Source organism: Adiantum capillus-veneris, chromosome 10 (genome assembly GCF_014529385.1).
Source record: "Adiantum capillus-veneris isolate H3 chromosome 10, ASM1452938v2, whole genome shotgun sequence".
In the NCBI taxonomy this organism is placed as follows: Eukaryota; Viridiplantae; Streptophyta; class Polypodiopsida; order Polypodiales; family Pteridaceae; genus Adiantum; species Adiantum capillus-veneris.
Genome location: NC_140940.1, coordinates 91,273,736 through 91,295,835, shown reverse-complemented (window position 1 = coordinate 91,295,835; position 22,100 = coordinate 91,273,736). Strand labels below are relative to the sequence as shown.

General features: G+C 42.4%; 1 protein-coding gene across 1 annotated transcript; it reads right to left on the bottom strand.

The window, feature by feature from the left end:
• Positions 1 to 4,176: 4,176 nt before the first annotated feature.
• Positions 4,177 to 7,765, bottom strand: LOC147449230 (14-3-3 protein 7-like). Its single transcript, XM_086521759.1, has 7 exons — positions 7,563 to 7,765; positions 6,465 to 6,771; positions 6,254 to 6,341; positions 4,988 to 5,097; positions 4,757 to 4,905; positions 4,499 to 4,545; positions 4,177 to 4,374 (listed from the first exon to the last, which is right to left on the bottom strand). The coding sequence occupies exons 1-7, from the start codon at positions 7,633 to 7,635 to the stop codon at positions 4,372 to 4,374; spliced, it is 777 nt and encodes a 258-aa protein (XP_086377885.1). The 5' UTR covers positions 7,636 to 7,765; the 3' UTR covers positions 4,177 to 4,371.
• Positions 7,766 to 22,100: the final 14,335 nt, after the last annotated feature.

Genomic DNA, 22,100 nt, shown 5'->3' with positions numbered 1-22,100 from the left:
GCAGAAATTTGTTTTAAGAGTGAGACCAAATGTACACTCTCTTTACCAAGATCCTTATATCTTTGTATCCAAAAGAATTTCCTTCACGAATTTCACAGTGGGGATTAGAGCTAACCCCTACGGAGCTGCAGCGTAAGGAGTGCAGCATTCTATGTGCTTCAAGACTAGAGAAAATTCTAGTTTTTGCTGGGCTTTACGCTTAATCGGGCAATCATTGCAGCATGCCTTTACTTGCTATTGCATATGCATATCTAATACATATGTATATCATGCTGCTCATACATACATGGTGCAGTTGAACAGGTGGTTAGACAACTGGGCAGAGTATTTAACGCACTGAAGACATCTCAAGGGCTGTGTGGGATTGAGCTCTTACACCAGCCCAAGATGCATTTTCTTCGTGCACTAAAGAGCTCCCAAGAGGTGTGGGACTAACCTCTTACATCCATCCAAACAAAGAGCATAGCCTCGCTATGCATTAGTGAAAATTTATGGCATCAAGAAAGATAGGAGTCACATGAGCCGTTAGCTCTTAGGGTTGAGTCGCACAACATAACCTAAATTTTGTAGTAGGCTTGAAAAATCGTGGGCGATAGGATTGGCTTTTGAAGCCCTCGAAACCAAGGGAGTTGCGCTTAGATGTTCCTGCAGCACGACACTATAGGCCTCAAATTGACAATTGATTTTCTTTGCTAGCACTACTAACTGCTCTGCTCTTGGCAATAGAAAGGGGGACATCTTCCTTGAAGTAGTGATACAAATAATCCTCACTTTTTTGCTTGTATTAAGTTGAATGATGACATTTTGCACCCATCTATTTCCATCTAACCAAAGCTGTCTCGTGAATATGTTACTCTTTTGCCATTTTCTAATATAATTCCTCGCATATTTTCCGAAAAAGAATGCATCCTTTAAGCGGTAGAACGTAAAAAATTAATTCGACTAAACACAAAAGGTCAGCTCAAAGATATGCCTTGCAACAACGGACCTTTTAGCTAAATGTGCCTTGCAAAGCCATAATATGTGCACTTATAGAGCATACACTAACATGCTCAAAAATCGAGGATAAGTTTCAAGTGCGTTTAGCTTCCTTCTCGATGAATTGCTCATAGCCCAATTTAGACTTCAATTTTCCTAAATATGGATCTTCCAATGAACATTCTTGGCTAGCAAGCAATAGTGCACAGGGGCATTGCCAATCTTAGCACCAGCATGCACGAATGTGCAAATTGTTGTAGGTAGCACGATCTGCTTTGTGCTAAGGACTAGTATTAGCCCAGTCCTCCTTCACTGTGTGTATATGGAGGTCATGTCCATGAGGAATCAATGCTTGAAAGAGTAGCTTTTAGTACTCACTAACACCACTTTGTCGATTTGCCTGCAGTTGAAGTGTGCCGAGGGCCAACTTACCGGGTGTCAATGGACCCATATCATTAGATGATTTTAACAGTCCAATCGTCCAATGGGAGAACAAATGGCACCACTAGTTTACCACCTACTTCATTGACCTCACTCACCTTACCACCATTGTCGTCTGCGGACATGGTGGATGCACACTACCCTAGTTCACCCTAGTTACCATTCCCTAGTTCACCCCTAAGTTTACCTGCCAATCAAACAATAGCAATCAAGACCATTTCGCGTCACCTAAATGGACCCTAGATCCCCAAAGAGACCCACAGGTGAAATAGAAGGATGGATAGACCATACAGTTTATCATAAAGATCTTATACAGGTGAAATAGAAGGATGGATAGACTATACAGTTTATCATAAAGATCTTACACTAAGTAACTTTGTACGAGCTTTTAAACACATTCAACGAGCCAAACTTTAAACTCGAGCAAAAACCACTATGTAGGACAACGACTTGCAGTGAATCCTGATTGCCACCTTTAGTTAGAACTCATATGTAAGGAAAAATAAAATAAACCGTTGGAACCATACAAAACACTAGACCAACTGAGGACCAACAGTTTGAAACTTTGAAGAAAGGAATCAGATGACAGCTATCTAAAGGAATTCTAGTGATGGCTACTTCAGATGGTCTGAGATTTGGGAAACGCCACCACATACTTCACTAGCCCATGTCGAGAAGCTGCCAGATAGTAGTGGCTGAAAAGATACATCAGGTGAATCAAAAATCTCTAGCAGGGTAAGCTACGCAATAGAAGACTACGATCCAGACAGTGAGACCATTTGCATAGCATGCATGCTGTGTAGTGGAATCCCTGATGTTGCTACCCTTGATAAATTTCCTCCCTTCTTTTAAGCTGTACTAGTGTTTGCAGACCAGATCCTCTCGCATCTCCAATCTCCAACATCAGAAAACCAGAGATAGAAGCTTGCAGACATCAAGGCAGTCTTCTATCAGCTGCAACCACTCCACATTCTCCATCACTACATCAGAAAATCAATCTCAAGTTGAATGCGAAACTTTCAGCAGAAGAGTGCACCATGTCAGGGTTTAATAAATACCAAATTTCTGCTCGAGTACCACCATCCTGTTCTAAGCGTAGGAGCTCCCCTATCAATCAGACTCTGTCCTCCTAGAGTGCACCTACCTTGATATTTGAAGTTCCAGTTGGTGGGTTGACCACTGACCATCACTGCTCTCCACTAATAAATTATGTTGAATGCATGGATACATTGTCATCTCTATCCTAAGAATTGACATTCAAGAGGGGTACCCAAGCAAAACAAGGAGTCAACAGAAGAAAGACATCTCCCTTTCTTCCTTGGCCTCTGCAGCCTCTTTTGGAAGTCAGCAAAATATAGCTAAGAGAAAGATGCAAATTATAATAAACAATGAACATGCAAGATCGCCCTTTCATAGGGAGTAGTGATTATCAATATCCATGAACAGCTTTACATTTCAACTTCTTTCACCTGTTGGTTTTCCACCTGTTGGTTTTCCACCTGTTGGAATGCCCAACTATTTACCTCCATCAGAATCATTACTTTGCAGAGGACCTTTTTCCCATGCCATATGACAAAAGGATGGGAGAGGAGTGAAACCATAGAGCATACAATATATTTTGAAACCCCTGGCCGAAGGATAACCTGCCTATCAGCAGGTCAATACAACTTTCACTACTCCAGATAGGCATGTCAAGTCTCCACTGTAACATGGAGCCATGCTGTCGGTGAACAAGCTCTGGATACACATCTCCAGGCTCTCTACAATGAAAATTTCACGAGCACAGAAGCTAGAAAATACTTCTCCAGAGTGTGCCAAACCTCCACCCAAAATCTAACTTGGGAATGCAAACTTCATAGTCAAACGAATACATATGCCACTCTAGCAAAATTCAAACACAATTTAAACCACAATTGTGCACACATGAAGGACCAAATTAGGGCATGTAGCCAACCCTGACTTGGGGTTTCTGCAATTTGCTAAAATGCCTCAGAAGCCTACACATCTCTCTGAAAGACGGGAAGAAAGTAAACGGCCACTTCTCAATTTATGCTAGCACCTCCACCATCTTTCAACAAACTCCACCATCTCCCTCTCAATGAGAAACTACAGACTCAACATTAGAATGCACCTATTTAGTCCCAGTGATGATCATTTTCTAAGGAACGTGTAAAAAAGCCCCTTTCAAATTTAACATAGAATCGATTTGATAATCACTGTGACCAGGGTTGAAGAGCGTGGAAACCCAAGTCACCTAAATTATCACAGTCAATGGCTCAAATAAGATAAAGAGTTGTGACAAGTGACTCAACTACTGGATCATAGTGTTGATTGACACGAATTAACAGGAATCTCCACATTAAGCTAAGCAACACAAGATGTAAAGACATGCAAAGTGCAGATACAATTACTCAACAAGACATGCTCAGCAAGCTAAATGCCACAAATTGAGAAAACATGCACCAACAAGCTCGATGTCACAACTTAAATAACATGGCATTTCCTTGCAACTCACAGAGCTAAATGCCACGAGTACACATGACATGCAAATCAAAGCTAAAACACTGCATGCTTGTGGAAGATGCGATTCAAGCTTTGGAAGCACTTTGAAGGACCAAATACGGGGGGGGGGGGGGGGGGGGGGGGGGGGCCTGGCCATTTAAGACCTTCGAGAGACATACAAAAAAAGAATGCCCCCATTTGCGCCCACCAATAATAACTTCCTTATAACACAGCAAGAAAAGACACTTTCAGATCTCAGTACAAGAACCAAATTCATTAATCACTGTTACAGAGTTGAAGGAAACCAAAGAAGCCCAGGTAAACAAAATTATGGCCGGAAGAATGGGTCAAAATCCGTGACGCTAAAGGAGATGGTCACTTGTAACCCAAATACTCCATTATCTTGTTGAATCCACTTGCAATCTCCTTGCTTGATCAGCAGAAAGCCCCTCACTACAGAAAGGTAAATCAGAACGGGGTCAAACACCAAAAACTTGCAATAACTAACAAAAATAAAACGACAGGAAAAGTGACCTTCAGCAGAAAAAGCCACATATCCCAGAAAAATTTAACTCACCTCTTTGTCATCATCTTTAAGGTTTTCTCCTTTGGGTTGTTCATCCCCTGTGCAGCACAATACATGACTTTTCAATCGGCCCTCAGAAATATATATTTCAATCAGCACACCATCTTGTCAAACTTACACACAGATAGAAAGCACAGAATTCACCAAGATATTCATCTCCTCAAAAGAAAATTTCCTTAGCACAATAGATATGGCTGGAAATTTTCTATTCGTGAAGAAAACAACAAACTTTTCTAGGTAAAACATTACCCCCATCATCGGGTAAATCGGATGTCCACAGTGTCAGGTTGTCCCTGAGTAATTGCATGATCAGCGTACTGTCCTTGTAGGACTCCTCACTGAGGGTGTCTAGTTCAGCAATTGCGTCATCAAAAGCTTGCTTGGCAAGTTGACAAGCCCTGACAAGTACAAAATTCCTAGGAGTGAAAAATGCGTACCAATGAATCAACGATTAACTTCACTTGAACCATAATTACTTACTGCTCTGGCGAATTAATGATTTCATAGTAAAACACTGAGAAGTTCAGCGCCAGACCAAGCCTGATTGGGTGAGTTGAGGATAAATCGGTCGTTGCAGTGCTCATAGCCGCCTGCAAAGGAAACAAAACTATTTGGTTGGGAGGCAATATACTGCAATTGATCTGAATCACTCAACTGAGTAGACAAACAGGTTATAATGATCAGCAGGATGGTTGCTTGCATGACATTCAAAATGCTCTTTCTGAGCTCAGCATTCTAAGCAGCGAGATGCCTGGTTTATGGAGCAGCTGGTATCAACTTGGACTCAATTCTTTTTACCATCCAAACCTATTGTAACCTGGTCAAAAAAAACCCTCTGACCCTCTTTCTGAAAAATCAAGCCTAGAATCCAAAGCATTTTTTATATAAATAAAAGGCATGACATCTTTTGTATGCTCTCAACATTTCCCGAGCTTACTCAAACACAAAACCAGTACCAAGGGTATGCAGGAATAAAAACAGCACTGTCAGCAACATTGTGGCGATCGCCTAGCATTATATGTACCCCTTTCTACTTAAAAGAGTCTGAAAAACCCTTTCTTCCTGATCATTTAGTTTGTACCTTTCAATTGACCTACTTAAAGAGTCTAAGGAGCCTCCACACACAAACACCCCCTTCCACCCCATATTTTGTTATCCTACACTAGGTTTCCGTCCATACTTGCATGTACAGCTTTCTGTAGAGTCTCCATGTTCTTTCTGCCAGAAAAATCCCTATCACAGATATGGCTTTCCCATCATGCCTTGAAAGCATAAATCTATGGGCAAGCCAACTGTGGTTCCTTTAAGGTCACCATTTCCAATCATACTACTACTCACCATCAAGTCTCCTTCAAAAAAACGTGAAGTAGAAACAGTCCACATAATATAGAACTTGCATACTAACCGTGTGCTTTTTTCACAAGACAAGATCTGCCACATGTCCTCCTTAATCATGTTATTAATCCTAAATTTCATAGCCAATGCTTCTAGAATGAATCTTTTTTCTCAAGAAAATAAAACCAGATCAACAATCTGACTTGACTAGAAACCAACAGAGAGATACACAAGCAAAAACCCCAAAATGGGGGAAGAATGCAGCAACCGATAGATAGAGGACTTTCACACTAAGTCATATGATGTTAAGCAGCCTAGTTGCTCAGCTATGACATTTGATATGTGAAACAGTAGCTCACAACCATATGAAAATGTAGGGCCCACCAAAAACCAATCATAAATTGGCCTTACTTGGTAGGACGCCAAGGATTGGTCAGCAGCTTCCTTCCTCTCTTGTCCAGTTTTGAATTCCGCAAGATATCTGAAGTAATCTCCCTTCCTGAGAGGCAGCAGACATCTTAGAAACACCCATGCAGAAAGTCCCCAGAACATGAAGACTCATAACACCAAACCCAAGAACATAGCTCTGAAAGTTCAGGATTCAAAGATTTATATGACATACATCTTATGATAGAAGACTGCAAACTCTCCATTGCTTGAAGATGGCAGTAAATGTTCATCAATAATGGTGAGAATGTCATTACAGATGTTTGTTAATTCATCCTCCACTTTGCCACGATAATCTTTGATGCGTTTCACATTCTGCTCATTTCCTTTGTTCTCCTCCTTCTGTTCAATCGAAGAGAGAATGCGCCATGCAGCCCTGCGAGCACCAATCACATTCTTGTATCCAACTGAAAGCAAGTTCCTTTCTTCCACTGTCAACTCAACATCCAGCTTGGCAACCTTCTTCATGAACTCAACCATTTCTGCACATCAGCTCTACATTCAAAATCGTGTCTTCAAATGCAAAAATAAGTATGAGGCTATCTCCAACAACAGATGTGTGTATCCACTCACACAATAAAACGTTTCACATTTAACAATTCCTCCCGCAAATGGGTGCCTGGCTTCAAGCCCAGATTCAAGAGGCAGAGTCAGTAGTCACAGAGCGACAAAATTACATCACACTAACACTCAGTTATATGTGCGTGAAATTCTGAACAGATTTGCAAAACTTCAAAATTGTGGTCTTCCAGACTATATTCAAAGAACTCAATCCAAAATTTGAAGACCCAAGAACCCAAAAGACACGGTGTTTTACGTATGAGCACCAGTAACACCATCACTCACCAGAAAAACCCCTCTTTCATAATCATTTTCGGTATCTGCCTTTATAGTCCAAACGGCAGTAAAGGCAAACCGACAATTAGGATCGCCTGAAAACATCCAATGAGGAAAGAGTGGGATCACTCTAATAGCAGGATGAAAGGGAATCAGAGGCGATCTGCACAGGGCATCTGTTGCATAATAGCAAGCTGCTTGTAAATGCTCACATACAGCTTATTCCATGGCAATCGACTGACAGAAAGTCTGATCAGAACGGGCACGAGTAGAGTTTGAGCAAATCTATGAAGCTGCGTGCTCTTTCGGCGAAATCATTGCTGTGCACTCACAGAAGAAAGGCTTCCAGCAAATGCTTGTGTAGATCGACACGATTCGCACAAAGAGAGAGAGAGCGAGAGAGAGAGAGAGAGAGAGAGAGAGAGAGAGAGATTACCGTCGTAGCGCTCGGCCTGCTCGGCGACCTTGGCCATGTAGACATGGGACTCCCTCTCTTTCTCGGTAGTCATGGCGATGGTGAGGACGATGGCAAAGCGGACCAAGTACTGCTGCTGTGCTACAGGAAATGCTCAGAGAAGGAAAACCCTAGACGAGAGGAGGAGGCAGAGTGCGTTAGATAAGTGCGGGAGGAGGGAAGACTTGTGAGGAGGGAGGGTCCAGCCAGGATGCCTTCTCAGGCCAGCTGTGCACACCCACGTGGACTGAGTCGTCTCCCACGCACGCCCCACTCAGCTTTGCTATTAACTACTTCTTCCTTCATATGACCCCTCCCTTATCAGAGTCTTCGACTCTCGAGTCTCCAGCATTGGTATTACTCGTCCCCCATATGACCCCTTCCCTATGTTTCCTGAACAAATTTGTCTATAAGGGCCTCCTCGTGCACCTCATAAGCTATCTAGTCGTGAAATTTTATCTCGCTCGAAACTAACAGTCACGCTAGCCCATAACGCAGACTTTCCTTGGTTGAGATGGACGACTAAGAGATAAAGTAGAGTGGGCCATGGCAAAATTTAGCAGCTAATGAGAAGAAATGGCATCCCATTTGGTTGTTATCAGTGAAAGAGGTCTATGATTCGAAGATGCCTATGTGGAAAAGGGAATTTCTTGGTTGCATGTGAATGCAAAACTAGACAAGAATAACCTTAGCTACATTCTTGAGAGATCTATGGGAAGGCATTCTTTGCATGTGTCTAATTGCACCATGTTATGCAAAAAGAGAGGGGTACTAAAGCAACCACAACCATGACCAAATAATTGATACATGGTGAAAGTGAGATTTTGAAGAGGAGGATAGCTTTGTTTCCACTCATTAGCATGTGTGGTGTATGGTGATGTAGCCAAAGTAAGGTAAGGTAAGGATGAGCTCCCCTCTTGTGAGGTCTCTCTTATAATATACTCGCGGTTGAGAAGTATCTGACTTGTTTGAACCAAATTTATGTATGGTAATTGGGGCCTTAAGGATTTCACTGCTCAAAATGTCCTTATTCTTGTATCAAATATTAATAAGTTGAACCAAGTTTCTGTGGTAATTAGGGCCTCAAGGAATTCCCTGCTCAAAATGTCTTTATTCTTATATCAAATATTAATAAGGAGTCAGTGAGCATTATCTCACTGCAAGATCCACCATACACTGTGTACTCTTCCTCACCACACGCACAAGCATATGCACTCGCACTCCTTTCAACTAGTATCAAAGTGAAAGGGCATGGGGACTGAACCTGCTAATCTCCACCCAGCCATGCCCTATATAGACCCTTGCCCTGCTAAATATAGGGACCCCCTTGACTGTATGTCCATCCTGGCCCTTGGCCGTAACTGGTCCTACCCTTGTCCTGACATTACTCCCCCCTTGGAGAAGCGTTTCCGTTCGCGAAAACACAAGTGATGGTATCTTCATAAGAACACTAATGTCTTCTACCGTAACATCCCTCATGGATCCAACGGTTCATTTGAGCGAAACCCGGTTCAGTAGGAGGTTCAATGAAACCAAGAGTAACATCTTGATTTTCTACATTGTTGTCCATTTGTAACCATCTGATGGTACCGGTTCCTATCCAAACATAGTGTGTAGACTCCATTTAGAACGCTCATGAGCATGGTAAACAAGTTTATCACAACAAAGATGTACCAAAAAGAGTACCTCTTGTCACTTTCCATGAAAGTAACTTGTTGACATAACTCATCAGTCCTTGACTTGTTCCCAATTTTCATCATCAGTAAACAACCCCACCCTAACGAGTGTTCAAGGTTGAGAACCTGACTTATACATAAAGAGACTACCTAGTCGCAACATGCGTTAACTGATAGTAAGTAAACTCCAAGAAGAGAAATAAATGCTTATTAATTGGATTGCTTGGTGCTAATGTACGCACTTTGCATATCCTTTTAGCCCAAGGTTACACTTTGTAATCTGCCAATCCCCTTGGATACTGACAGTACTGAGGTGTGTTTCCCCCAGTCTTCCCAGATGACTGGTAAATGGGGAATCACAATAGCGTATAGCATTGTTGAGGAATCAACAATGTCTGGAATAACCGTCGTGGTTAACTTGAAAAATCCACAAACACCCAAACCGAGCCATGATCTCTATTGGTGATCAGTAGACCCAAAAGTAATCTCATAGAGATAGTGCACATAGAGTGCAAAATGCTTCATAAGCAACAACCTGAGGAATATGCATGCCATTCCAAATCAGCCTTTGCTAAACACTAGGACCCATAACACCTAGTGTGCATGCAGTTAGCAAAAAACAGATCTGAACCTGTATATCCATGGTGATCCTTGCCAATACTTGTGGCAAATGTGATGCACCTAGCACACATTAAAAAGGAATGTAAATAGTTCTGAAAAGAAACTAAATACTTTCAGTTGCAATCGTTTGCAAACCTTGTTGAAACTTCTGAATCACAAAAGAAGGTGAAACATTGATCACTTCTAAGTACAGACAATGAAACTTTGTCATTAACAACTTATAACCTTGCTATATGTATAAACAACCATCTGTAATGTTGTTTAGCAATACATGTAGCTGAACAAGTCATTCTAAGTATCCGACAATTTTATTTTATTTTATTTATTTATTTTTTTGGCCACTCAAAATTGCTCCCGATACGTCGTGCTGAAAATGGTCTAGAAAACAGATTTGACCAGCATCTAGTTGGACTTTGTCGTGACACATAATTGAAATAATGGCGCCAATGTCAGTCCAGAAACTCATATTCTCTATATGTGGAATATGTCTCATGTGAGGATGTATAAAAAAGAACATCTGTCAAGTACAAGATGTACTTGTGTGTGGAGGTAACTCTAAACACTCTGCAACAAGAGTGAGAGGGACCCTCGTTCATTGCTCCACACTCGCTAAACCGAACTCCTTGAGTTCCTAGACCATGTTGTATACCATGTGACAACATGTACCAAATTGAACCCTACAAGTAGGTTCGCCAACAGCATAAGGCAGAAAGTTAGATTGGACACTTGGCCCAAAATACTTTGTGCTAACATGCCCTTGGCATGGCTCTATAACATTCAAGCGTACTTATACGTCTTGAAAAACCAAGCAAAGCATACTAAAAATGGAATAACACCAAATCAATAGATGCATACCTGGAGATTTGAACGTAATGTTCACTTATCCGTATTCAAATGGAGAGGAGCACGTCCCCTACCTGAAAAAACAAACAACATTGCACTGGGAACCCTGGGTGTTGCCTTTTCAATCCAAGCCCTTGGATTAGAATCTACGTAGTCAAACCCCTTGGTAAGACTCTTTGTAGAAACTGCTCAACTAGCAGATAACGGTAACCAACATAGTCAACCGTGTACAGAATGATTGGAATCAACGTGAAAAGTGTGTTCCTCCGCTACCGCGTGGTAGATTGCGGAATTATTTCCTTGAAAGTATAACTAGGAGAGATCAACTGTGATCCTCAATGCAGATCAAACTGTGATCCTTAATGCCTATGAGGTGATGTAGCAATCACCCGCCGGGTCTTACCCCAAAACAATATGTTCATAGACACTCCGTAGTGCTATAGACAGAGCAGGAGACCCACACAAGTGAACTGTCGAGCTCTTATGGACAGCCATGCTCTCGCAATTGATTGCTGCATCTATACTTTCTTGTAGAGATCAGTTGTTATGAGTTGAAGATTATCAAAAACTCAACTTGAGTGTCGCACCGAAAACATGTAGCGCAAAAATGACACCCTAAACATCCGTAATGACAAGACTCTTGCTTGTCCATTAACTTCGATGTGTACTTCCTTGGGTAGATCTTGAAAACAATCACCCAAAGAATGCCAATAGTTGGGTCTTACCCTTGGCATGACAACGGCTCTTAGCCTCTTTGGCTCATAGCCCTTATGCAATATAGTGTTCAATCGACGAACCGATGAAGACTAATTTGAGTACCATCTTAGCCACGTGCTAGCTGTGAGTTAGAGCACCTTGGCTCAAGCTGACTCACGAGCAAAACATGTATCAAAAGCTTCTGAGAAGAGTTTCATTTTTTTCTTAGAGAGAGAGATAGAGAACGAAAAGAAGAGCATGTTGGGGTGAGGAACTTTCCTTAAATTTCTAGTGTGTGTGTGCCCAGAATGTGTGCTCTTAGACATCTTATGCCTGACTGGCAGCTTATCCTATAAGCATGCAACAATATGCCTGTATAATGCTGTCATCGAGAGAGGAAAGAGAAAAAACAAGCCACAGCTTGCCCCACTTACCATGTATGGGGTCATGACTTTACAAAAATGACTTAATATGGCACTTCACCTGTGAAATAAGTCGAAAGTTTAGGTTTTGTTTAGTGTTGTTGTAAACAATCCCTTTTTTAGTATGTCCGTGGACAGAGTTGCAAGTGTGATAATGGAAGCGTAATTCACGAGGCGGTAGAATTGAATCCACCTAAGTAGCATGCCTTGCATCCCGTCTGGTAAGCCCTTGCGGAGAGTGATGTCCTCAACCGTGAGAACCAAAACCATAAGTGCCTTGCACAGTTTAGACTGGTAGGGATTCGGTGAGTTGATATTCCCTATTTTGCTAGTTCCCCAAAGCCTTGCTGCATATAAAATTGCCAAAGCACTTTCATTTGCACAATGACAGTAATTGCCAAGTAAAGTGTAAACAGGAAAAAACAAGAAAAACTTAAACTTGGCTAGCCTGGTCGTTGTTGCTGCAACCAGTTGTCATGAAAGTTGGGAGGAAAACTCATTCCAAAACGGCCCATAGCCATTATCTGCACAGACACCCTCGTATGTCTTATACACTCGTCTGGTACATAAGGCCATAACCTGCAAAATTGAATCCACCTGCAAACACCTTGCCTATTCCTTCCCCATTGTGTATGCTCATAGCATATGCCAAACGTGACCAGCTTCAATGCAAGATGTATAAATTGAAGCCTTGTTTCATAGAACTCTGTTTGGCCTCATTGCCAACAAATGCTATTGACGACAGATGTCATAGCAAAGGGAGACGACCTTGTCGTTCATGCACAAAAAATCGACCTTGTCTACTTGTAGATCTGCCGGAAAAACAGAATTATATGTGCAATAAATAAAATACCAATTGCGTACCTCATGAAATGGCCGTTGTAAGAATTGAACAAGTTGGAATCAAGGTTCACAATTGTTTGACCTCGTACTTCCAAGGGCCTTGCCCGATTTGCAAATAATTGGGAAGCTTGTGAGCAACTTCCATGCTCTTGTGGTGTTACATAGACCATACCCATGAGCATCTTTGACGAGCCTTGCTCCCGTGTAATCCCATTGAACTGCTAACGAGTTGTGCTTCAAGTCAAGGCGATAGAGACTCAAGCCATGCGTGAGTCTAATCGCTATGTCAAAAATGTATGCCAATAGCATCATAGTAAACACAAACATTCAACAAATACTTATCATTTGCATCATTTGTTTAATGCATGCCATGCTGCATTGATTCTTGCATGTACTAGTATGCCACAGGTCCTGCTTGAACAGCATGATATTTATCTATGACAAATATACATGGAAACTAGCTCCCCTTCTATCATAAGGAAGAGTCTCAAATCGTGCTATCTTTCGCAAATTAGTAGAATGGTTCTACAAAATAAACTCAAAATCAAATAAGTTGTAAAGAAAGTTTCATACCTGCGACCTTGTCGACCAATTGTGGGCGGTGAGAGCTTGCATGAATATATCGCGCTTGCTCGTGAATTGTATATGGATGCTTGTAGCTACACAGACCTGCTGCATGCCAAGCTTCTCGTAGCAAGATTCTTTGGAGCGTGAGAATCTTGCAAAGAATCTTGCTAGATTTTTCTCAACTACCAACCACATTTGGGGTCTCAATCTCTCACATCGCGACAAAAACCAAGACCACGACAAATCAACCTGACTATGAGTCAACATGGTAGCACGTTCTTCCTCCTCCTTCCAAGCGTGAGAGAGAGAGTGCCCTTGAGAGGTCATGCCTCATGCTGAAGTCGATCGATCGAGAGAGAGAGAGAGAGAGAGAGAGAGAGAGAGAGAGAGAGAGAGAGAGAGAGAGAATCCATGAAGGCATGCAAAGCCATGCCTCGCCATGCTCTCTGTTGCTTCTCCTCCATCACTCCCCTCTCCCCTGAGCTTTGATACCAGTGAAAGGGCATGGGGACTGAACCTGCTAATCTCCACCCAGCCATGCCCTATATAGACCCTTGACCTGCTAAATATAGGGACCCCCTTGATGGCATGTCCATCCTGGCCCTTGGCCGTGACTGGTCCTACCCTTGTCCTGACACAAAGCTTGGCTATGGTGTGCCCTCCTTTTTTGGGTGGCCTCCCTCTCCAATCAAAGCTAACGGTTTCAACCTTAGTGAAGTACAAACATAGGTAATTGAAATAAAAATCTATCCTCAGTATCGCACAGAGTGTAGCAGGTGAAGAGCTCACACAACAAGCAATCGGGAGGCACAAGGAGATCAGAGAGCAGGTGAGTCTGAGATTTGAGCATTTTCGTTCGCTAATTAGGAGGGACAAGGATAAGAGAGCAGGTGAGTCTGAGAGATGAGCATTTTCTTCTATATGCGTGCACTTTTAATGAGGATTTTTGGTTCCAATTGCTACGGCATCACGCTCGTCGTCCCAAGAGTATTGCCAAAAAGTGTCTTTGGGTTTGACCCCACTTTCAAAGTCGTTTTCTCTCTCAAAATCTCCATCTAATTAGCACATCAAAAGATAGCTTTTTGATAGCTATTGTGGAGCTCGCCTGAGCCTATACATCACTGAGCAAGAGGTAGAGACAAGTTTTCAACACTGGTACACTCAGAAAGAGCCGAGAGAGAGTGTGTCTGTGGATCTTGAACACACACACATAGTGAGTCTTGGCTGGAAGATTCAGACTTAGCTAGGGAGGAGTCTTTTGGCATTGATGCACTGGTGCAAGTGATGCTCATTGAAAGTTGGTAGACAATTGGGGTGAAGACCTCCAAAGTGTCATGTGGTGCGCTCTGTGATCCCGTGACATTGGATAATTAGAGATCGTAGAGAAGCCAAAACCAAATCGTACTGCAAGGAGACACCAAAACCGAGAGTTAGCTCAACAACAAAAGGAAGCAAAAACTAAAGCAAAGACCCTATCACAAAGAGCCCGTAAATTTTCAGCCTGACGTGAACATTTCAAATCTTGTACCATGAGGGAACAAAAAGTTGTACCAAAGCCCAACGAGTGGAGCCTACGATGGTGTGACGATAGTTAAGAAGATAGAATTGGCAGATCGATTTGAGGAGTGTGAACCAGTTATTATTATTCAAGACTTTACTGAGAGTAAAGAGGTTGTACTTAAGGTGCTTTTCAAAGAATTCAAGGACAAACTTGTTTGGACATATCATGATATGAAGGGCATTCCACCTTTCATGGTGCAACATACAATCTCCATGATTATCACTACTAAACTAGTCCAACAACAACCCTACCAAATGAATCCTAAGTATGCAAAGATTGTTTAGGATGAACTTGAAAAACTTATCCAATGTGGATTCATATACCCTATTGAGCACTCAGAATGGGTTCTCTAATAGCCATTGTGCCTCCTAGGTTTCAGGCCCCATGGTCGATTTTAGTCGGTCGCCCGCCGACTTACATTATTTTCTTTTAATGGAAATAAGCACTTGAGAGTCATTGCTCTCATGTGCTCCACCCAATACTGTGTACTGCTTCTCCTTCCCCCTTCTCTCCTTCCCTCTCTTGCACTCATCTCCCCGATTCCCACAAGTGGTATCAGAGCATAGGCATTTGGACCCTGAGCCCCAACTACCCCGCATGTGCAGCACGCCTAGAGAAGTAAGGGAGTCTTGAGAGCTTTGGCAAGCATATGCAGGAAATTGGCAAGCAAATTCGAGCAGGGAAAGCATCTCAAGGAGAGTCGAGTTGGTCAAATGCAAGGAAACAAAAGGAGCAGAGATGTGAGCTTGAAGGCAAATCGAAAGCTATGTTCGAGCAGCCATTGAATCGAGCAAAGAGGGGGGCTCTGCAATGCTCATATGCAAGAAATTATTACATCTAGCGGGTACAGATCTCGATCGAAGGCAAAGTAGGCTCGGGTTGTAGCAGCTTGGTGTGAGAAGCACTGAAATTGAGCGGGCAGTAGCGGAGGTTGAGCAAGGAGCTCACGCCACTAAACACCAGTCCAATTCAAAGGCAGTGCTGGATCAATCAGCAAGTCAGAACTAAGCGAGCAGGTGAGCTTCGAGCTTGCAAGAAGGTGATTAAGCAGCAAGCCGGCCACCCACACACACATCCACACCACGCACTCCCACCTTGACCTCGCTCGCTAGACATTGCAGACTTCGTCAATTTGACAGTGAGCAATAAAATCTTTTTTTTTTACAAAGTGACTTACACACATTGATCCCACCAATGCCCTCGACATCCGATCCCTGCTCACACACACCCCAATGTGAGAGAGCTTGAGAGAGAGAGAGAGAGAGAGAGAGAGAGAAGGGTTTTTTGACACCGATTCAGTGGCTTGGTATCATCAATTCGCGACAACTCTTGAATTCCCAACATTTAGCATTTGGCATTGGCGATTCGCATCGGTTTCGACACCGACTTCAGCAACTATGACATCTTCTGAGCACTCATAGCTCGGAAGGGCTTTCGTCTGACGGCGGAAGGCGACATCAGCTTCACTTTTTCGGCATTGACTTCATCAAAGATCTACCGGTGATATTTTGGCATGTGCGGTGAGGTACCTTTGTCATAGAGGAGTGACACCTTTGTCATAGAGGAGTGACGCCCGACATTTGATTAGAGCACACTTTCGTCCGACGATAGAAATAGGTACCGACATTCCTATTCTACACCGACATGCAGGTTACAGGGGGTTTTTGAGCCCACGTACACCATTTTCTCCATGTTTTTCAGACACTTACAAGCACAGCGCCTTTCAGGTGGTTTTGGCAATCAACAGTTTTTCTACGGATATATGCATTGACAGATGCATGTTTGTTTGAGCATGCATAGTGCTATTGAGCTCTTTTGAGAGCAGATATCCCCACAGGGATCCTTTTTACTGCACGCAACAGTTCTTTGTGCATGTTCATGCGCAGTCACTCGTGTATGTTGAGTTGCAATCACTGCCTATGTATGTTGTTTGTGGCACTGATTTGGCGTGATACTTTGGCAATTTTCTCGGCCGTTTTGGAGACTCAGCCTCTTAGATAGTGATTTAGTACATTTGGTTTAAATTTCTACTCCTGTTATAGGGGAAACTCTGCCGAAATTATCCCCAAAATTTTTCCATAAAGTTTTTTGGCCACATTCTATTGAGTCATGGCTGCGGAGTAGTGCTTCTGAAAGAGAAGAGTACTACATCAAAGAGTTTGATGGCATAAACTTTGTTATTTGGCGGCAGCGTATGCAAGATGTTTTGATCAACAAAGGCTTGATAGCACCCTTGCGTGAACGACGAGAGAATGTACATTAATGATCGGTGGGAAGACTTGAATGAGCATGCCATGGCGACCATTCGTCTGCACCTTGGTGAATCCATTTATTTTTACCATAATGGATAACACCAACGCTAAAGATTTATGGGATGGTCTATGTGCAACATGGGATGGCAACAATGCCTCGGACAACGTTTTCTTGATGAAGAAGCTTATGTGCATGAATATGAAAGAAGACACTAATGTTAGTTCTCACTTGAACGAGTTCAACAACATATTTTCACAGATTACTTCAAAAGGTCTCGAATTCGGTGATGAAATGAAGGCCATTTTTCTTGCTATTTTCATTACCATCGTCATGGGATACCTTCACTACAGCCATAAGCAATTCTACACCTAATGGAAAGCTAGTTTTTAGCAACATTGCTAGTGTGTTGCTCACTAAGGAGATTTGACAGCAATCTCTTGATGCGAGTGGGCATGGTGATGCGTATGTGGCTAGTGGCAATCATGAAAAGCAAAGGCAGTGTGGTCATAGCCGCGGTCATTCTTAGGATCGCAGGCAAGGTCATATCAAGGGTTGCGGAAAAGACATGAGAAATGTTGAGTGCTACTACTGCCATAAAAAAGGGAAACTTGAAGAAAGATTGCCACGCATTGCAGCGTGACAAGGGCAAAGAGAAAGCGAAGTCTGACAAACCTAAAAGCAAAGTGAAAATTGAAGAGATTAATGTGGTTGAGTCTCCAGCCATTGGGATAGTTTCTGACATGCCAAATGTCATAATAACTAATATCTAATTCTCCTAAGTGATTTTCTCATGTTAAACTGATCATTTAATATGGGAAAGTACCAGAGGAGAAAAGGCTAATAGACTGGTCACAGTAGGGATCCAAAGGAGGGAAAATAGGGATCCAAAGGGGGCCATCTGCAAAAGAGCAATGTGCATGAATGGTGCTTCAAAGACCTTAGGGTTTAGCCCATTATGAGTTCCAAAATGCTAAGGTTCCAAAATTCAAAGGTAAAGTCCAAATGGTCAAGCTTAACAGAATTGGATGCTTTTGTGAAGATCATAAAGTCTTCACATATCCCTAGATGGGAGGGGGTGATCCCTAAAGGTAGGGGAAGAGAGAGAAGAGGTGAGAGAACACACACACACACACACACACACTCAAGGCTTCCCTTTATACAAAGGGCATAGTGGACACATGTCATGTTCCTAGCCCAGTTGCCCCCAAAGTGCATTCAAATCCTATTGGATGGCCATAGAGGTGGACCAATGAGAATTAGGCTAGAGTAAATTTAGTTTAGTTCATTTAAAAACATTTGATATAAGAACCAATAGAAATTAAGCTCTCTAGAAGACTATTGGACAGTCTACCAAGGGGTTCAATGAGCATTCAACAGCCCAATGGCTTGCCTGATTCCTATTGGCCAGAAGACTAAGAGGTCCAATGAGAGTTTAATTGAATTATTTAAATACCTAAAGCTCTCACAAAAGGGGAAAGGGGGACACATGTCACAAGGCTAGCAATTATGCTTCTAATTTATGATTGGCTAAGCTTTATAGGGGCCAATGGATGCCATCATGAGCAATTAGCAAGAGGGGTCGACCAAGATGAGAGAGAAGGTTGCTTTTTACTCTATCTTATTGCACACACACTCACACAAACTCATGTGTGAAGTAAAGAAGACTATCTCCTTCTCAAGCTTTAATGGAAAGCTCATTATCTACTCCAAGCTTGTGAGAAGGGAGGCCTACACCAACAACTCTTGGCTTTGTGATGCAAATCCAACCAAGAGCCAGGCTCCTATGCATGCTCATCTCCTCTACCATGCTAATTATGAAGCTATGCTAAGCTATTAAGAGTGATTATGTGAGGAGAAATACTTCAAACTCGTAAGAATACTTCTTCTTCCTCTAGATCTACTCTCATACCCCGCTAGCTCTCACCATCTTTGAAGGTGTGTGAGGTCTTGGGTCTAAGACCGTGAGGAAATTGATGTTGTGTTTTTCAAGTGAAATCATGGTGCTTGAAGCTTCCATCTTCATTGCACCAGCAAGTTATTGAAGGAACACAAAGTATTGTATTGTAAAATGTCTCCCTTGATGGGGGAAACCTATAATACAAAGCCTTTTGGAGGGGGGACCGGCTCCACGTAAATCCAGTCCTCAACTATTATCAATAGCTTAATTTCTCTCTCTTTTTGAAGTATTGTTCATGCCTATCTAACGAGGGGTTATGCTTTTGTTGCTCTCTCCAACCAAGCACTCTCTCTATGCTCATTAGGAATTTGTTCTTAATGAAATGCTCACTGTGTTATGAATTTCCGCTACACACAAGTTATTAGTGCATTGAATGTTACATTGGTATCAGAGCTATTGGTTTCTCTTTTCTTGGTCTAGAAGAGAGGTCCTCAAGCTGACTATAAATGGTTGGTATTATTAATTGCAATTAAGTGAGTAGAATAGGGAATTTTCAGCCTTACAGTGCGCCTGCTTCGTGCAAATAACGGGGCATCACCGTTGAGAGCTATGGTCTTGATAGTGGAGTCCTACGGGGCTTGCCTACGGCTTAACCACTATTGAGCTATTAGAAGCTTGACAGGAGTTGGTGCTGTTTTGGTGGTGAAAGACCCTTTCTTCTATTCTTGTAGTTAATGATATTCGAGCCACGGGTACAGGAGCTTAAGTGCTTTTCTAAAGGGTTAAGAGAAGTAGCAACTAGGGCTTGAAGTGCCAAGGTACGCTTAAAAATTTTAGACCTAAAATTTGTTAGAATGGCTGACAATACTAAAGAGAGTGAAATCAACGTTGGTTTTGCTGATGAATAGGCTACTAATGATGTCCCTATGGTTGTTAGTTACCTTGTTACCAGGCTTCAACAAGCCATGGGCAATCCATCCCTTCAAGGTGAAGTGCAACGGCAACTATGTACTCATGGGATTATCCAAACTCCCCACCAAGAAGAGAGAGTACCTAGGTAGCCTCCTGTTGACTTCCAAAAGAGGCCTATCTCTAATAAGGGAAGAAGAAGAGGATCCATACGAAGGGCTCAAAAATCTAGTACTCGACAACACATCTCCTTCTCAAAGGAGAACTCAAGTTCAATGGTAGAGCTCCCACTGAAAGAAATAAGCGAGTCTCCTCCCACCTTGGCGGAGATGGCTCCACGAAGACGGCGAGAAAAACGCTCTCCAACACCCCCTAAACGGAGAAGACCATTGCATACTTCTCTATACCATAATTCAAAGAGGGACGAGACAAAACAAGAGGGAAAAAAGGCGAGAAAGAGGTCACCGCCTTCTCCATCTTCTTCATTCTCTTCCTCTTCTGAAGAAAGTGATGGTGCAGACAAGGAGGAACAAGGGAAGAAAAAGGCGAGAAAGAAGTCACCCTCTTCTCCATCTTCCTCATACTCTTCCTCTTCTGAAGAAAGTGATGGTGCAGCTCTTGAACCACCTAAAAGAAGAGGCCATAGGAAATCCTATGCCGTGTGAAGAGGTCGTCCAAGCTCAAAGAGCAAAAACAACAATTTTGTGTGGGTTTAACTAAGGATATGGCGGAGTATGTTAACTCCCAAACGCCATGCACCATATTTGTGGTCATACACCATACCTTGGTGGCTTCACAAATTAATTTCCAACAAGGGGTTAAGAGAAATCCTAAGCCCACGAAAACGAGGACCGTAACGAGCCTAAGGGGAAGGACAATGTCCAAAAGTCTCCCAAAGGCAATGACAACAACAACAAAGCTAAGGAAAAGGGAGTTTATACATGCAAAAATAAACTCTCTCCTGAAGAGCTAGAGCGTTATCGGAAAGATAACCGTTGTTCTTGTCCCCACAAGAATACACGTATAAATGAGCCTCCTAGAGCTACCTTGGTTGAAATTCAAGAAGAGGATGCTCATCACACAAAGGATCTCCTCTGTGCCATGCTTGGGGAAAGGTAAGAGAACATGATGCTTTTATTCTTTTTGACCCTGGTTCTACTCACAATTGCATATCCACAGAGTTGGCCACCAAGCTAGGCATCCAAGCCTATGAAATGGGAGATGTCCTACCTACTGATGGTGCTTTCAAGGGGCAAGAAGCCTCAGTCACTCCCTTAATTGGGAAATTGAGGCTCCATGTCCAAATCTCTGTGGACAAGGAGGACTCCTTTATCTCTCCTCTCAAGCACGAGGATGTAATCCTAGGGGCACCATGGTTTGATTGCATGGCTGCCAATGTTAAATTCCCTGAAAGGCAAACCTACTTTAGGTTCAGGGAAAAAGATATGTATATAGATGCTAAGGAGTTGGGTAACACCATATCCATTGTACATAAGCAAGCTTTCAATAAGTCAATAAAGAGCTCTATTTCCGTGTACATAATTTTTGTTAAAGATTCTCAAAATGAACCTAATGCTTTAGCAAAAGAAGATATAAACAATCAAAAGGAATTAGAGTTATCCAATTTCCTCAAGGGGTTTCAAGATATTTTTATTGACGATATCCCTTGTAAACTACCTCCAAAACGAGGCAATGATGACCATGCAATTGAACTTCTTCCAGGAAGTTCACCGCCTAATAAACCTCCTTATAGAGTTTCCCAAGCTCAACAAGAGGAGATTATGTGGCAAGTGCATGAGTTAGTTGAGAAGGGCATGGTTAGGCCTAGCTCATCTCCATTTTGTTCCCCAGTGTTATTAGTGCAAAAGAAAGACATCACATATCGTATGTGTGTCGACCAGAAGCACTAAATAGGATCACTATCTAAAATAGGTTTCTCATTCCACGGGTAGAAGACCTATTTGATAAGCTACAAGGGTCGACCTACTTCAATAAGATTGACCTAAAAAGTGGCTAAGGATAGTTGATCAAGACATTGTAAAGACGGCATTTTGCACTATGTTTGGTCTTTACGAGTATATTGTCATGCCTTTTGGCTTGACCAATGCACCAGCCACATTTAACCGCTTGATGCAGAAGCTATTCAGGCCTCATCGAACCTTTAATGGAGTGTTCTTTGATGATATAATCATCTACTCTAACTCACTAGACGAACACAAGCAACATCTCCAG

Excerpts from the sequence above, each read along its gene's own strand:
- LOC147449230 (XM_086521759.1), bottom strand. The coding sequence starts at position 7,635 with ATGACTACCGAGAAAGAGAGGGAGTCCCATGTCTACATGGCCAAGGTC. Across the intron at positions 6,342-6,464 it reads GCAGTCTTCTATCATAAGAT|GAAGGGAGATTACTTCAGAT; the intron begins GTATGTCATATA and ends GCTGCCTCTCAG. Across the intron at positions 5,098-6,253 it reads AATCCTTGGCGTCCTACCAA|GCGGCTATGAGCACTGCAAC; the intron begins GTAAGGCCAATT and ends TTTCCTTTGCAG.